This window comes from Crocodylus porosus, unplaced genomic scaffold, assembly GCF_001723895.1.
Source record: "Crocodylus porosus isolate Cpor-Errol unplaced genomic scaffold, CroPor_comp1, whole genome shotgun sequence".
NCBI classification, from domain to species: domain Eukaryota; kingdom Metazoa; phylum Chordata; order Crocodylia; family Crocodylidae; genus Crocodylus; species Crocodylus porosus.
The window spans coordinates 10,754,681-10,773,126 of record NW_017728914.1 but is presented as its reverse complement, the minus strand read 5'-3'; the positions used below and the strand labels follow the sequence as shown (position 1 = coordinate 10,773,126).

Below are 18,446 nucleotides of genomic sequence, written 5' to 3'. Positions count from 1 at the left end.
TAACTTATTTCTCCTTCAGACAGAGCCTTGAGCTTACGCTGACAGAGCAAGCAGCAAACAGTCAGCATTTCCAGTGAAAACACCTTTCCCCTCCAGGTTGATTGTCAGGTTTCAGCCCCAGGAGCACGCCAGAGTCTCCAGCTGGCTCCAATGCAGTCCTGGGGCTAGGATCCCTAATCAGCCAATTGTTGGTTCCAGCCCCCGTTCAGTTCACCAGGCATTCGGCATTCAACTTGCCAGGTCAGGAGAAGCCCAGAATCATGATTCTGGGTTCAACCTGCAGCAGCAAGTAGTAGTGGCACAATTGGAGTTTGATCCCCAATCTCAAAATTGTGCATCCTGCCATGCATGCGTGGGGACAGATCCCATCACACCATTAAATAAATACATGGCAAGGGCCTTAATAAAATCAATCAGACTACTATTGAAACAAGGCAGTCCTTAGAGAAAGGGGATCAGATTTCATGCTAAATTTGTGTCCTGAATTAACTATTTAAAAATAAAGTTAGATGATAAACCAAGGTTAAAGGCTGTTAAACGGTATCTATCTGTAAGTGCCCTGGCTCCCCTCCACCCTCCAGGAAAAAAGCATTGTATATATATTCCGAAAACACAAATAATTCCAAAAGCAGCCTCTGATTGTAGGAGTCAGGCACATTTCAGACACAGAAATGCCAAGTACTAGTTCACAGCTGCTTGCAACTTTGGACAGCAGGGGAAAGGGATATGGAAAGTAGGTTCCCACAGTTTAAGTTTCAATACTCAAAATAAAAACAACAAAAAAAACCCAACGACCTATATGTTCAAGAAACTCAGGCAATTAAAAAGGTACATACATTGGTAGATGTGGAGGAAGGATTCACATAGCTTGCTAGTGAATATAGGTTCAGGAAGGTCTCGAAAATACTGCTTTACCATATCTGCCACATCAAATGCTGACTGGCCTTCGTAACATACATTGCTTGGGTCATTTTCATTCATCTCCCTTAAAGAAAGGATCCTAGATTTAACACCTGATTTCCTGAACAGACCAACCTATTTAACAAAGAAAGAAAGAAAGAAAGGACAGACAGATGTGAGAACTTAATGAATAATAATCAAGCCTTCTCCTTTCCTGTGGGTGTACATCAAAAGTCAATATATTTACCTTTAAATATCCACCTCAACTTGTATACTGTCCCCTGCGAGCAGAGCTGCCTGGACCCGCACCACTGGGGAGGTGGGAGGCAGGCTCCAATGAAAGCAGGATTGGGCTCCTCACCACTTCTGTTTTTAGCAAAGTCCTTTGGCTGGCAGGATGCCTGGAGCCGCCTGGAAGTGGCTGGCTTGCTCCATGGACAGCACTGGGTGTTGGACAGAGGTGGGAGGGGGGGTTGGGGTGTTGGGCAGGGCTGGCCTTCCCCCCCTCCCCGGCACCCTGTGCTGCCCATGGGGTGAGGCAGCCCCTTCTCAGGCAGTGCCAGACATCCTGCCGGCTGCAGGAGCCTGCTGAAGGCAGAAGCAGTGAGGGGCCTGATCCTGCTTTTGGCGGAGCCTGTCTGCCCCCAACCCTGCAGCTGGGGGGCAAGCTGCTGGGGAGCCAGGTAACCCCTGAGCTGCAGGCGGGCCTGGTTCTTCCCTCTGTGGCGGCTGCCAGTGGGCCATGTGCTGCCTGAGCTACCAGGGGCCTGATCCAACTTTCCCAGAGCCTGCCAGCTCTCACATGATCCTGCCCAGGCTTCCAGCTCCTTGCACATTATCCCCAGCACCTTCTTCCACCACCAGCACACCCAGTCACCCTACTGACATCCCTCTGGTCAGGTGGAGTCAACTTATACATCAGATCTACAAAAATCCAACTTTTTTGTATGAAAATATGGGTTCGACCTATACAATGTGTTGAATTATACACCGTAAAATTTGGTAAATTGATTATGCAGAGGATTAAGTGCTGAACTGGCCATTTAGTAACTTATTTTTAGGGTTGGTCAGGAACCACATTTCCATCCAGCAAGAAATTCAGAAATCTAGATATTGTGGAAGACATTTAGTGCCACTTTTGTACAAAAATGTAATCAGAGTAATGTTAACACAGCTTAAAATTCATGCCCCCTCCCCCCACCCCCACGGCTGGATGGGGCCAGGCCACACTCCTTTCCCCCTGCGGGGGCAGGCTGTGGCTGAGTCATGCCTCCTTTCCCCAGTGGGGCCATGTCAAGCTCCCTTTCCCACACCTCTGCAGGCCAGGTTGAGGCTGCGCTATGCTCCTTTTCTCCCACTTCCCCACTCCCCCAACAGGGCTGAGTTGGGGCTAGGCCATCCCCAGGTTGGAGGTGGGTGACCCCCTGCTGTGATTGCCCCATGCTGGATCAGGACCACTAGCCAGATCTAGCCTGTGGATGGCCTTGGCACTGCCCATCTGGCGCACTGCCCTAAAAGGTTGAGCACCACTGGCATAGAGCATCCCCTTTATAATCACAGAATCATAGAAAATTAGGGTTGGAAGGGACCTCAGAAGATCATCTAGTCCAACCCACTGCTCAAAGCAGAACCATCCCCAACTAGATCATCCCAGCCAAGAAATATAGAGCACTAATTCAGAAAGACGTCAATCAGCTTATTGGTGAGTAACAGTGAGTGGGGTACAGAAAAGGCTTTTAGTACCATAACCTTAACAAGGGACAAAAAGAAAGATACAACCCAACTCCTAGAATCCCAATCAAAATGAGCATATGGATGTTTCCAATATGTTGTGCTGCTTTCAGCCAGCAAAGTGACTGCAACATGTTAGATTTTGTATTTTACCATTAAAAATACTACCATGGGAGGACAGTTTGCTAAGTGAATGAACAACTGCAGGTATTATGAACAAAGGGCAGATAGGATTACATAGCAGCAAAAACAAGGCAGTCCTAAAATAGAATAATACTGGTATCCTGGTAGGACATCCATTCAGGCCTGTTCCCACTCAGTATCAAGGGATATGGGAATAAAATAATATTCTTATTCTTTTGCCTTGTCAAAATAAAAATTGGTGGTTGGCTCTCTAGGGGCTCCTCATCCCTGAAATGTTGCATAGGGTCCCTCAAGTCCTGTTCGGGTTTGATTCATGTTTGTACCTGGTCAAGAAAGTGTCTTCTTAAGTACTCCATGGCCTGAAGAATGCCCCTAGGAAGTGCATGACTTGTTCTCTGAACATTTAGAAGTAACGGAACCCCAAATACATTTTTGTCCTTATAGTCAGGGGCTTTTATTTTTCTAATGAACTTTGGAACAGTCCTGAAAAGAAACACAAGATACATTCAAACCATTAGGTGCCTTCTTTCTTTTCAGTGAAATATGGACCATTTCCCTTTCCCCTCAGCTTATCTCACATACTCTTGAGAAAATGTACACCCTTTCTCTTGCTTCCCAAAATACTGCTGTGCTATCAGGGCATCATATAGTGAAGAGAGCAACAGAAGAAAGATACAGTAGCAGACTTATGTGTCTTAAGTCCCTTAAAGCACTAAGATACATATCCTAGAATGACATTAGCTTTGCATCCAACTTAAATTTTGTTCAGAGTATGTTTTTGCATGATATGCTACCACCTGTCTGTTAGGTCACTCTCAGTAGTTGGTGGCTTTTATCATCATTTTTAAGCTCCAGCCCAGACAGGAGGATGATGGGTTTGACCATCTCTCTCTGCCCTTGCTCATTCCCTCTGAACATATATATCTACACTGTTGAAGAACCATGCTAAGGAGAACTTTGGTTAAGCATGGCATCCTGAAATGGATGTGATGCAGAAGTCTTAATGAAGCTCTGAGTGTAATCTCTCAACTCAGGCATACTCATTGGCAGGGTGCCCAGTGCTATAGTAAAGTCAGCTACATTATAGCTCTTTAACAGGCTGTGCAGGTAGAAATTAATCCCTAGCACACTCGTTTGACAGTGCGCTTTCACCCAGAAGAGAGAGTTAGAAATGTATAAACATGGGTTAAAACCTGACCTCACTGAAATCTAAAACAAAACTTCCATTAAGTCAGTGAGGACCAAACATCACCCTACATATGCATAGGCTGGATACTGTAGGAAATCCACCTGCTTACACCAATTATCACTTTTCCTCAAGTGGCATATTTTAATATTTGTTAACTTACCAATTCCAGCCCTGTTTGCTGGATGGTGAATATTTATCCATTAAAGCAGTGAGTTTCAACAAAGCAAGTTTCTGAATTCGGTTTAGGTGGGCTGCTGACTGGTTATCAATTTGCATAGAAAGGCTTTCCAAGTTTCCACTCTCTTTCATAGACCAGTGCTGTCTTGTGTGCCTAAGAAGTAAATATTACTTGGATTAAAAATAAAGTTCTTATTGACGTTATCAGCTTTTTGCCTAAAACAGCTGAACACCTATTAAAAACTCTTCTATTGACAATCAACTTACTAAATGTCTTGGTGTTTCCAAGCTGATTTATCTCATCTGAAAAGTGATGCAGCAATATAAAAGGCTTAAAAAAGAGATTTTTAAAAATCAGGATTTCTATCTAGGGCTTTAAGTGGCTTCTCAGAACCAGGAGACAGGAGCACTTAGATTTCAATGGTGCTTGGCTCTGACTAATTTACAGGCTCACCCAGCTTTAAATAGATTTACATTTCCCATAATTTCAAAAAAAATGGTGTTTTAAACTGAGAGGATGGCAGAGCAGAAGGAAAGGCTTGGTTGGGGGCGGGGGCGGGGGCAAGGAGTTGCTGAGACAAATGAGGCTGACCTGCTAGAGTGGGATCCAGTCTCCGAGTCAGTTACATATGGCAGGTCACCAAGGTGCCTGCAGTTTTGTTCTCCTTCAACTGTGGACAGACTTTCCACTTTCCCTTCTGAATGCTTTATTTCAAGGTGTATTTCTTTAGGGAAGGATGGGCAAGGAGATGTTGTATCATTAGCAAAGTCAGAGTCTCCATCATCTGAGAACTTTTCAGTCCACTGACTAACCAGCCTTCTAAGCCCATTAACATGTTCCATAACATTGTCGAGTTCTGAAAAAACATCATCATCACCAACTTCTGCCTCCACTTTATTTAGATGAAAAGGTATGCTGGGCACATTGTCATATATACTCAGCCTGTTATCCATGAATGAAAGAGGGCTTGCGGGGGTTTCAGAGTCCTTACAACTGGTTCTAATCCTATTTCTTCTGCATCCATGAAAGCTTCCAGTTCTCCAGTTCACGGAAGTATTGTCCATTGGTGAAAGGAAACTGTTTGTAAGTGCTTTAGGGAATGTCCCAGGCTTATGGCCTTGCGGTATTTGAAACATTTGGTTAGCCTGCAAGTTTATTTCGTTGTTTAAATTTTGCTCAGATATATCACTCCATAGCAAGAGCTTACTAGAATCAAAGTCCTCTGCATACATCCCTCCTCTTTTATTGTGGCTCCTGGCTTTGATAACAGGACTCGGGGTGCTGACTGTGCTACTGTTTTCAGACGGGCTGCTGCTGCTACAAGTCTGGGGAGAATAGGAAGAATTCTTTTTCATTTGACTATCTGATAGGTCACAAATATTCACACAGTTGAAGTTTTTCAGCTTTTCTTCATCAAGTCCTTCCAGCAGAACAGGTTCACTTATTATGGGTTTAACCTTTGAGTGACCATCTCTCTTCAGACTGGTGTTCTTTATGCGCAGCTTCTCCATTTTCTTTAGAAAGCTCTTTCCCTTTTTATGCAGTGGCTTGTCCAAAAACTTCTCTTCACTGATGATGCTTAAAAATTCACTGGGCGAAGGAGACCCACTAAGGGTGGAATCCGGTGAGGCCACTTTACTCGAGGAACACCTTGAGGAACTTCTACTGGTCTCGATATCTTCAAAAGTCTTTGGGAAGCTAATAATGTCACTGTCTCCACTGCTAGTACTGTGGATTGAGGACGTATCGTGTTTCCCTCCATGGTCTGAAAAGGATATATCCTCACTACCGGTGCTCTTAAGTCTTGGACTGTCTGGGACTGATGCACTAGAACGTTCTTCTCCAGGGGAACCGTCCAGGCTTTCCAGACGAGACCACCTCTGACTGCACCTCTCATAAGCCCATTTGTTACTTATTGCACAAGGTTCCTCATCTTCAGATTCATCACTCTTAAAATAAAGAAAGTACAATTCAACGAGCAAAGTCCAGCAAATTTTAAAATATCTAAGACATAATAAAAAAAAAAAAAAGATGTAATTTTTATATTTGCTTCTGAAACCCTGGGTACTTTTAGACGTAGTTTTATCTACTATAACAACATTCAGTTGAAAGCTCTTTGTCATGAGCTATACTTTCCAATCAAGTGTTTTATGGGCAGAAAGAAATCTAAGCTTTCTGGATATTTTAGTCAACCTACTACCAACAGAGAGAACAGAGTTGACATGAAGATGAAAATTCTGCTTGGAAGAAAATTTTGAGCTTTTGCAATGTGATTTTTTTTTACCCATATGTGAACAAAACCAAGCCTTTTGAACATGTTTGTGAAAAAGTAATTTTGTCAAAACATCTTTCAGGGATCAAAATTTAAGATTTTTGATTAGGGAGTTATCACTGGCCTAGGATTTGGAAGACTTAGGTTCTGCCTAATTTGGAGCAGGAACTTTAACTTATCTTTCCACATCCTGAATAGATGCTCTAACCATTAGGGAACTAGGACATCTGCAGCAGGGGAGAGCTGGTCTCCTCCTCTTCCTCCCAATATGGAAGGCAAAACATTTCAAAATCTCAACATATTTTTTTAAACAAAAAGAAGCTGCTTTTTCCTGGCTGGTCCTATAGTTAATTTGAAACAAGGTTTCAAATCCTAAAGGTAGGCAAGGCAAGTTATAGCTTTAATTCAGGTTCGTTACAGTGAATCCTCTGCTTCTCCCATTTTCTTCTAAGAGGGAGAAACTGGAAATGTCAAAGAATGGATGGACATGAAAACTAAATGGGTATGCCTACATCATGGTAACAGTGCATTTAGATGTAGACACTCCTGAGCATGTCCCGCCTACCCACACTCCTAACCTGGAAATATGACAATTAGGCCTTTTTTCTATGGTCAGTCTCAAGACCTTAATCTGTAGTATGCCCGACAGCAGCTGTAGAAGGGAAGCCCTGAGCCCTGAAATAAGTGCACTTGTGTGTTCAAACTGCCTGGGAGCATGGTAGCTGGGGCATGCTTAGGAAAAGCTTCGCTGTTCTTGCTGCTGGGCAGACCTGCCTCTAGTAACCTTACATACTTTCAAAGCCCCAGATTGGTTGAATTTTCACTTAACAAGGCAATGATGGGCACAGACTTGTACTTTTTTTTTTTTTTACATAAATAACCTTTTTTAAAATTAAGAAGTGCACTAGCTGACTAATCTATGTAATGAAAATTGCACAGAATTTTCTGTGGATTATGCCCATACAGTACTTTTAAATTCCTCAGGCATAAATGTATGCATTTCCTATGACAGGTTAGCTCCCTGACCACACAAATAAAGTCAATGGAAAAAGTTAATCCTTAACAGATCATCTTTATGTGGACCTGCAATTTACAGAGTATTTTAAATACCAGTTAGCCATGTTTTAGAGAAAACAAACACACAATTTAGAGGCATACCCTCTTCCTCTGTCGACTTATTTCCACTTTCATTGCTGCGCATTTGTTTAGTGTGTTTAACCGTCTAGAGAAAAGGGAAAAAAAAAAAAAAGACTTAAAGTTTTAGCTCAAATGATGTTAACTAAAAGCAGACATTGTCCGAGCTGGCCCTGAAATCTTCAAAGGAATCTGAAGATCTGTCAGCAATAATTGACATTCTGCTCCGGGCTCCTTAAATGCCCCAACACCAAACAAGGTCAGTGGTTGTGTGATGCTCATAGCTACAATTGTGTCTTTGCAACATTTGGGGGGAAAAAAAACAAATCACAATAATTAATAGACCGTAATGTGATTTCAGTACAACTTTAGAAAGAGCTTTGTCAATTATATAGAAGATGCTAAAACCTTTTGAGATTTTGGTAAAGAAGAAATTGAGAGTCAAATTATTTTAAAAAAAAATTACTGGCAGTTTTTAACATTAGATATGGCAATTAAGATAATCTTATTTTTTGTTGTAATCACTTTAACTGAAAACTGCAAGTTCAAAAAAGACCTAAACTAGCCCAAATATTTAAAAACATGAGCAATCCCTTCAACATCAGTGGGATTACTCATGGGTGCAAGGTAAAGAATGATCTGGATTAAACAATCCAATTTAAAGAAAAGCAACAGTATGAATGAATACCAGACAATTTCATAATTTTTAGTATCCGTCCTGAGAACACACACACACACACACAAAATATCCTTTCCCTTCCAAGACAAGGGCAACAGCAGGATATGAATTTAGGCACTTTAACACTAAGTGCATGCTGACATTGCAAATGCATTGTGCCAAGCAACAGCACCCCTGAATATACCACGCTGCTTCACAGGGATACCTCCTGCAGCAACATTTTAATGCAACTGTGCTGCTTCCTGTCCAGGTAATAACCTGCATAGCATGTCAAAGGGCACCACTGGCTCACATAGCAAATTTGCAGTGTAAAAGTACATTAAAGTTATGGGCTGCTAGCACTTTGGTTAGAGGAGTAACTCTTAGGCCCTCACTTGATGCAAATATTTATCCTCTCATTTGTATCAGCTACTAGATGTAGGCAAAGCCCATACCACGCCACACATGGGCTACAGGTCACAAGTGACCACACATGAATGAAAAAAGCTTTTAAAAAAAAGATATGAGGAAAAAATGCACCATGAGTAATTACACTAGCACTCCCATGTGGGGGAAGCCCATAAAACAGATGAGAGTTACTGTGTGCCAACAAACCAAGTTTTACCTGTGTACTACACAAGTTCTGGCAAGATGTCAGCATTTGAACAGTGGTTTAATCTCTTACTCAAGAACCTCTTGAGAACAATGAGAGCAAACATGTGGTGTTTAATTACTGCAATTTGTTTTTGCTAGTCATTTACAGTATCATTTCTCTGGAAGCGCAAAAAAAGACAATCCAAACAACAAACCTGTAAAATTTGGATATGGAAGAGAGCTTTAATTCCATCAAAAAAAACCTAAAAAGCCCCACCAACTAATAATTCTAGCATATGGTTCTGATGGTTACTAAACAAAGTGATAGAAGTATTCTCACTCCCTGTAGACAACACTTTAAATAGATAAAGTAGGGTTGATGCTTTATGCTACAAAAGGCACAGACAGAAGTGCAGCTCCCCAATCTAGCCCAAGGAGGTTCACAGAAAGTGTCGAGTTAGATCAACCCTCCCAACCCAACAGATGGTAGCTGTCTCAGGATGAGATGGGAAGAAGGAAAAGGAGCAAGGTGCATTCTGGGGTCTGCCCGATCATGCTGAAGTGGGGTGGGGGGGAATTTGAGCCCTTCACCTCAAAGGGGCTCCAATCCACTCCCCCCTTCCCTCTAGTGTAGGCTGGGCAAACCCCAGGACAGATCTCCCTCCCCTGCCTTCTCCCCCTCCATCCTAAGAGAGCACCGGGGTGGAGCTGAGCTACTTCAGCCCAGCCAACAGAGCAGACAGAAGTTAACAAAGGCACTCTGCTTTGGAGTGCCTTCATTTGAACCCTCATATAATGACAGTTAATTTGTTGCAATTGGAGTGCTCTGCAGCTGTGCTCTTTTGTTTGGCCATGGCGGTAGATGCTTTCAAGGGGCCAATTTTGCAACAAATATAATGTTTCTCTGAGCCTACAGATAGGCATTCAGACCTTAGGTCAGGAAAGCACTTATGTACATAAAAGGTAAATATGGTCTTAAGGTTTTTTTAAATCATGAAGTGTGCTTAAGCGTGTACTTAAGAGATTTTATGAGGTATATGTTTCCATGAGCAACCTGTTAAACTAGAAAGACACACCACAAAAATATAGAAGCTGTTTTCTTTTGTGTAGAGGCTGAAGCAAAATTATTATATTTACCTGAATAGAGATTCAATAGCATCAAGATCTAAAAATTCATGATCTTTCCTCACAGTTTTGATGTCAATAGGAAACTGCATGTCTGTGAATACAAAATATTTATTTATAATAATTTTTGAAGGATCACAGTATTTTCCAAAAAACTAAGACTATGCTTGACATTTCAATTCAATCTAGATAAAACTGCAGTATTTTTTTATTGAACTGTTCCTGCACAAGTCATACATATAACTAAGGTCCCAATCCTCCATAGAGCAACACTTGAGTAATTTTACCTACTTGCCATCAATGGGATTACTTGCATACACATGAGGAATTGTTGGATGGAAGCTAAACGTTTGAAGAGTCTGCCATTGGATTGCATTGAAGTCAACAAATTAAGCATACAAACTAAAACATATAAAGTTGAGAATAAAATCTCTACTTTCTGTCTGTCTGTCTCATGTGCACCTGCCCTTAAAAACAGTGTTCTAATATTGCCTGTAAGTAGGATGAAACATGTTTTTTATTACCTTGAATATGAAAAGGTATAGACCACTACACACTGCCACGCAAGCTTTAATGGGATCTACAAAACATACCCGCCATCCCAGATTTTGATATCTGCCCTCCCAGACTGAGAAACCTCCAAAATCTATTGACAATACTTTCTAGGCTTATTTTATAGATCTTAATGAGACTTAAGCATCTCACCAAGCTTGAGCACTGCATTTTTGTTAACAGAGAGTGTTTATTATACAGTATAATATATTGAACATGTATAAAACATAAAGTTGCCTACAAAATGACATCTTACATCCACAATCATCTAACAGTAAGAACTCTCTTGAGACCCTGCAGCTGGGATGAGGGGGTGCTTGCAAGTTGCTGGAATGAAACAGCAAACGGAAAGGCAGAATTCACTCTTCAGGGTAAAAGCTAGAGTGTTACACTTTCACAGCTGCTGTTGAACTGGTAGTTGTTTTTGGCTGAACAGCAGCAGCTGTCAAAGGGTTAACACTCTAGCTTCTGCTGATGTTGCAGTGTGCACTCTACCTCTGTAGACAGAATTTAGCCATGACTGGAAAAATCTTTTTTGAATTCATTTTGCCTTCCCAAAACAAGGTACTAAATGCCTTATTTGAGGGAGGGGGTATACAAGAAATGCGGCACGTGGATATGTTTTATCATACTGTACCTTCAAATAACTGAGCATACTGAGGAAAGCCAGCAGCCCTCAGCCAGTCGCAGGCTTCTTTGGCTTCAATTTCTGTAATAAAATATAAAAACACAAAGGTCAGTTTTCAGAGGTTAACAGGAGGTTGACAGATCCATAAGACTAGTGACTTTTACAAAAACGGAGTTACTTATTTCATATCGCTCCAAGGAAATGGATTTAATGAGGAATCTTGTGTATGTGGTTTCTATTAGCATACTTTTGAAAAATTATATTTCAAAAAACAAACAAATACACACACTGCTAGCATTCATTCCACTATGGACCAAACAAACCACTGCATATTGACCACTGCATATGATGTCATCCATCTGTGAAGGTCTTGTGTTATAAAGTATCACTAATATGTCTTGAATGGGTAATCAAAAAAGGCATTTGATACATATATCCAGTCACTAAGATATCAATGCCCAACCAAGCATTCTGATCCTCAGACACATTGGTAGGACTAGGACAAATATATCAGATAATACCATAATTAGACTGAAAGAGCTACTACAACACTAACAGAACTCTACTTATGCATTCTTGGTAATGAGAACTGTCTACAGTACCTGTTGCTAGGGTCTTTCAATATTTATTTCCTTGCCAACTACCAATTCCACTTGGCAGTTACTTCAGTACAACAGATGTCAGGAATTAACTGCTCATTTTGTGGCAATTAATAAAGCTCTATGACCAATACGACAACATTCCCACAGGAGCAGAAGCAAAACATAACCTAACACAATTACAGAACACTCACCAGATGCCTTAAAAATGTAAACATGTTTAGTATGCTTCTGGAAGAGCACATACCAGCAGCCTCTAAACTGCACAAATATTGGAAATTACTGTTTACTGTGAAGAAGAAGAAATGCAGACTACACTCTTCTGTCTGGGGACCCTGCTAGTTCCTGAGTTACAACTCTGATATCAACAAAGTTGCCAAGGCTTGCCTCACGCACAGCTTTAATGAGAATTTCAAAATCTAGTTTCCTAAAATGTGTTTTCTGTCCAAAAATGGAACTCTGAAGACATTCTGTATGTTGATTTGTTAAAATGCATTGCCCAACTTTGCTTGTAATATTCAGTAGACAATTATCAGTTTAACGAGGTGAAACCATTCACCTAAGTATCTTTAGCATATCTGCCAATTGCTGGCATGCAGCTGGTATGCATTTACCAAGGCATCTTGAGCAAGGCTAAGGATGTCATCCTCCCGCTCTACTCGGCCTTGGTGAAACTGCAGCTGGAGTACTGCGCCCATTTCTGGGCACCACACTTCAGGAAGGATGTGGAGAAGTGCAAGAGAGTCCGAAGAAGGGCCATGTGCATGACTAGGGACCTACAGACTAGGTCATATGAGGAGAGGCTGAAAGACTTGGGACTGTTCAGCCTAGAGAAGAAGACTCAGAGGGGACTTGGTGGCAGCCTTCAAGTATATCGGGTGTACATCAGAGCTTGGGGGAGCCTCTATTCACCAAGGCCCCCCAGGGGAGGACAAGAAATAATGGGCACACACTAATTGAAGATCACTTCAGACTAGACATAAGGAAAAACTTCCTTACAAGTTGAGTGTAAAGAATGCTCCCCCCCAGAGGTGGTACAGTCACCCACCCTGGCGATCTTCAAAAAGCATCTTGATGCCCATCTTGCTGGGATCATCTAACCCCAGCGGTCTTTCCTGCCCAAGTGCAGGGGGCTGGACCCAATGATCTGTAGGGTCTCATCCAGCCCCTAACATCTATGAAATCATCAGTTTATTGTCTTCCTGTTCATCAAGCAACCTCTCTTTCTAAATCAGTTACAGTGATAAATGTAAATCAGCCATTTGATTAGTTACAGCAAATTTCTATTCACAGTACTGATTTTGTAATGCACAACTCTGTAACCATTTTCAACTTCAGGTAAAGAGGAAGTTTGAAATGATAAAAATATGTCTTTGAAATACAAACCAGATGCATCCTTTCTGTCTTTAGAATATGATATGCATGCTTTTTTCTCCTCCAAGGCCAGACTACCCACATCATTGCTGCTGTTCACACTAATGTTCATATGTAAGGCCTGGAGACAATTGGACTCAAACTATAATCAGAGAATAACATTATGTAAGCAAGTAGCAGAAACAAAGTGATAGCACACTGGTACTGTTCTGCAAATGACATTCCTACAATGTGGGAAAGAAGAGAAGAAAAGGTTTAATTGTCCTCGCTAGAGAAAAGAAAAAGAGGCTTGGTTTTGAGTTAGCTAACCTAAGATAAAGTCCTGCAAAAAAGAAGGCAGTTTATAATTATTCACCCAAGCTACCAGTTCACAGCCAATCCTAGGCAAGCCCAGAATCTAAATTGCCTTATCTTCAGTAGGGCTTTACATCATGTCAGTCTACTCCAAGCACACCTGGGTTCCAGTGAAAATGGAAGAGCACTTACTCACAGAAATGTTATATAGTTTTCCCAAATTAAAGTAATCCAGTGTTTCCTTCTAAAACTACAGCTGTTTCTACTATAAGCAGAATCAAGAAAAACTAATTAAAAAATGACAGCTTAGATTACAATGTACAATTACTAGTATCTACATTTGTGGATCGGTCTGGAAACCAAATGACCTTTTCCTGATTAGAGGCAGTCCTTTTCAGAGAAGGTTAGGACCAAGGTGAATAAAAAAAATCAATGATTAAAAAAAAAAAAAAAAATTGGATTTCTTCATTTAAATCAGATTTTTTTAAATCATATTTTTGTTAAGATGCTTTAAAAAAAAATCCTATATAAAGATAGTTTTAATTTAAGATAAAGCTCAATGATATCATCATGGGATAGAGAGTATAACTTCTAAGCATATACTATTTGAGACAATATATTCATGTAATCTTTTTAGAAAAGTTTTATAAATAGGCCACAACAGACCATGGACTATATTAGGGGCCCAATTTTATGGGGTTCCCAAAGGCTCCTTTATAGATTAGTAAAAAGATTAAAGAAAACCACTCTACCCAATGAGACTCAGTGCTCAGTCTAAAATAGCGTTTCTCAACTCGCGGGTCACGAGAATATTTCAAGGGTTGTGAGCTGCAGCAGGGCAGAGGATGGCAGGAAGGTGCCTACCCCTTCCAGTGGGGTAAGGGAGAGAGCTGCCGGGCTGGCAGCACCAGGGCTGGTGTCCATGCTCGCAGGAACAGGATAACCAGATGCTGCTGGGAGGGTGGGAAGGGCCATGATCAGGCTGCTCGGTGCAGCACAGCAGCCCCAGCCCAGGGCAGGGTGGTGCCACAGACCTTTCCTTCTCCTTCCTCTATCCCGTGCCACAGTCAGACTTGCTCCATTGCTGCCTGTATGAGCCAGAACTGCCACAGTGACTGCATTCTGGCCCGCGCAGGATGGGGACGGCTGGGGGCACTGCCAGCAGGGCTGGAGGGAGCCAGGGGGCTGTGGGTTGGGAATGAGGGACACCAGCATGGCCCAGGGGGTGGGGTTAAGGGACTGGGAGTCAGGCACCAGCAGGGCCAGAGGAGTGTGGGTTGGGACAGGCCATGGATCTTTACATGTGGGTCCCAGTAGGAAAAAGGTTGAGAACCACTGGTTTAGAAGATCCCATTAAGCATTTCTGTGATGCTTAGTTTCAATTCTCAGTGTCTCCAGAGATAAAATCCTTGCTAACAGCAGTATATGGAAATGAGAGATAACAGACATGATTACCTACCCATCACCCCTCTTGTCTCTCTGCAAGTCCATATCCATAATCAAGTCCTTACATTTCTCTAAAACTGAAAAGTTTCAAGAAGTAAAATGAATAAAGGATATCAAACAACAAGAATGCGCTTTGTAGAAAAAAAGGATTCAACTGAGGCTTCCTGAACAGCGATTGAAATCATGATTTAAATCAATTTGATTTAAATCCAATCCACCCTGGTTAGGACTGCTTGGGAAAGCTTCCACAGCTGCTGCAGTTCTTTTGACACAACACTTCCCACAACCATTACTCTCCAAAGCTTCTTAAATTCTAATAACTTCACCTTCACTACCAGACTTACCTATGGGAACCACCAGACTTCTTCCAGGTCCCTACAGATAATTCTCAGATCACTTCAAAAAGTTCTGGTAGCAACTATTTCATTGCTGGAAACAGCAACCAAAATGCTGTAAAGGATCTGTTTTGGTGCTACTAAAGATGAATGAGAAACTCCTCCTAATTTTAATGAAAATTAAAACAAATGAAAAACGGGTGCTCAGCACTTCATAGATTTAATAGATTTCATAGACATTAGGGCTGGAAGGGACCTTGAAGATCATCAAGTCCAGCCCCCTGCCCCAGGGGCAGGAAGTCAGCTAGGGTCAAAGGACCCCAGCAAGATAAGCATCCAAGTGTTTCTTAAATAAGTCCATAGTAGGTGCCCGCACCACATCTGGAGGGAGTCTATCCAGGTCTTGGGGGCTTGGACAGTAAAGACATTTTTTCTTATGTCCAGCCTAAAACGGTCTTGTAGGAGTTTATGATCTAGTGAAATTGCCAGACAAACCAGTATCAAAATTATGATTACCATAATCTTCATAGGAGGAGGAAATAAAAGGATATGCATGAGCTACATGATACTGTGAGGTGCCGGGCTGCTTTGGAATGACACAGCATTGAGCATGATGGTGTATGAATTTTGACGAACAACAGAAAACATGATGGTTTTGGTAACAGTGTTGTGAATTTCCTACAGGTGGAAGACCACTAAGAGCTCCAGCAGCTCAGGAATAGGAAATGCAAACATCTAAAAATAATCAGTAATCACAAAAGGCTTCAAAGCATAGGACAGGATGAATCCATCCATCTTGGTCACTGACTACTATTGAGCTAATACAAGAAGTTAACAAGTCCTGGTTTCACAACAACACTAGAATTATAGAGACAGCCCTGTAAAATTGCACAGTGTTTGAAAATGAATAAGAGTGGCTAAAAAGCAGTTAGGTCTAAATTGTACTCCAAGACCCGTCTATGCTGAGCAAAGTCCATCTTCTTACAGCTACTTGCCCTATTGAAGAGGTCACCCATGTTATTTTCCATCAGGGAAACAGCACAGCTTAGTGGTTTATTCAGAAGACAGAGTTATGAATTTCTGACTTCTAAACCCTGCTCTGCTTCAGGGCCATACTACTTCTCCTAATCTGCAATAAGGATACCAGAACCTGCAATTTATTTGTACAATTCTTAAAAAAAAGATGTAAAAATGTATTAGTTGTTATTAACTACCAACCTCATTAAATAATCAGAATTTGTTCTCCCACATCTGTTTACAAATGTATTATACCAAGGGGTATCAATAGGTTTACTGATTAACTCTGAAAATAGGTGTGCTCATAATAAGGGATTCATTTTACGCTGCTCGGATGATCACTGGGGAGGAGTCAGACCTTTCCCACTAGCAGCAGGAAATGGAAGGACCTTTGAAGAGCTGGCACAGCAAATGTTATGAAATGACATCCTCCCCTTTAGGCTTGGGTTGAGCAGAAGTGGCTTCTGAGGAAGATCGCTTTCTAGAGATCTTACAGTATTATCTGCGTGCAGCATGAAATACCAAAGAACCTTCAGTGCGTCAACTCCCCCTTACACGCTACATGAGTCTGATTTTATAAATATTTAAAAGCAGTTGAAACATCCCCATTTCCTGCAAGCCTCATTAGTCAAACAGAGATTAGAGGCTGCTAGCAGCACTTTAAAGTTAGCTTTTTTTCCCTTGGGCCAAAGGTTGCCAACTGCTTATGGGAAACAAAATAATATATATGTAATTTATGCCAGTTTTCCATTTCTTATTATAATATAGACTTAGACAGAGTGGTTATCAAGTAACTAACATTTTGACAGGGTTAGCAGGTATATGAGGTCCAAAACTGAACAGACACTACACTAACTAACGTTTAAAAAAAACAAACCATAAAATATTCTTATTGAGTACCCATGAAAATAAAAGTGTTGGTTGAAACATTCTCTTTGCAGAATCTCCTATCCAAGATTGTTCTGGGCTAGCATGGAAAAGGCAAAACATGAAACTAAGCCGAAGCAAAGCATGAAACAGACTAATTATAGTCTAATATTAGTCCAAGATGAAGTATTGGAAAAAGCCCCCATGGCTCACCAAAAGCATCCGAGAACGTCTCCTAGCTAAAAGGGAGGCATACACCCAACGGCAGGGAGGGACCATCACCAGGGAGGATTATACTGCGGTTGCTCAGGGATGCAGGGGGGCGGTCAGGAAGGCCAAGGTGGAGATGGAACTGGAACTAGCTTCCCAGATCAAGGACAACAAGAAGTCCTTTTTTTAAATACATAGGGGGCAAAAAGAAGGTACTGGGTAATGTGGGGCCCCTGCAGGACACACTAGGAAATTTGGTCGTCACACCAGATGACAAAGCTAACCTGTTTAATGACTCCTTTGCCTCCATTTTCCTGAGCAGGGACCAGATCAGCCCCCGCACTGGGCCCCCCTTAGGCCCCAGGGGAGGCACACCCAGGCCAAGGGTCAGTAAGAATCTAGTCAGGGAACTTCTGGAGGGCATTTAAATCATCTGGTCCTAACAATCTCCACCCTCGAGTGCTGAGGTAATTAGTTGAGGTCATTGCGGGACCCCTGGCACGGCTTTACAAGCATTCATGGTGCTCTGGTGTGGTGCCAGAGGACTGGGAGAAGGCCAACGTGGTTCCCATCTCCAAAAAAGGGAGGAAGGAGGACCTGGGGAATTATAGGCCAGTTAGTCGTACCTCAATTCTGGGTAAGCTTTTTGAGAGAATTATCCTGGTGCATGTCCACGAGGGGCCAGCAGGGGAGACTATGCTTAGGGGCAACCAACCCTTCATCAGAGGCAGGTCCTGTCAGACCAACCTGGTGGCCTTCTACGACCAGGTCACCAGATCCTTAGATGCAGGGGTAGCAGTGGACGTAGTCTTTCTGGACTTTTGGAAGGCCTTCGACACTGTCTCTCACCCTGTTCTCATTAAAAAACTGGGGGACTGTGGTGTTGACACCTACACAGTCAAATGGGTCACCAACTGTCTGGAGGGCCGCACCCAGAGAGTGGTGATGGATGGGTCATTTTTGACTTGGAGGGATGTGGAGAGTGGGGTCCCCCAGGGCTCGGTCCTCGGGCCTGGACTGTTCAACATCTTCATCAGTGACTTGGACAACGGAGTAAAAAGCACCCTGTTCAAATTTGCTGATGACACTAAGATGTGGGGGTCCGTGGGCATGCTAGAAGGAAGGAATAGGCTACAATCGGACCTAGACAGGTTATAGGGGTGAGCGGACGAGAACAGGATGGGATTCAACACCAGGAA

At 42.1% G+C, this 18,446-nt stretch overlaps 1 protein-coding gene across 1 annotated transcript in view; it reads right to left on the bottom strand.

The window, feature by feature from the left end:
• Nucleotides 1-18,446, bottom strand: part of LOC109309958 (rho GTPase-activating protein 7-like) — a 179,489-nt gene that overhangs the window by 15,194 nt on the left and 145,849 nt on the right. Inside the window, exons 2-8 of the mRNA XM_019534867.1 lie at nt 11,115-11,186; nt 9,938-10,019; nt 7,573-7,636; nt 4,734-6,091; nt 4,125-4,295; nt 3,099-3,258; nt 837-1,035 (exon numbers count right to left, since the gene is read on the bottom strand). Of these exons, the coding sequence (XP_019390412.1) occupies nt 837-1,035; nt 3,099-3,258; nt 4,125-4,295; nt 4,734-6,091; nt 7,573-7,636; nt 9,938-10,019; nt 11,115-11,186 (2,106 nt within the window). The remainder of the gene's footprint in view (nt 1-836; nt 1,036-3,098; nt 3,259-4,124; nt 4,296-4,733; nt 6,092-7,572; nt 7,637-9,937; nt 10,020-11,114; nt 11,187-18,446) is intronic.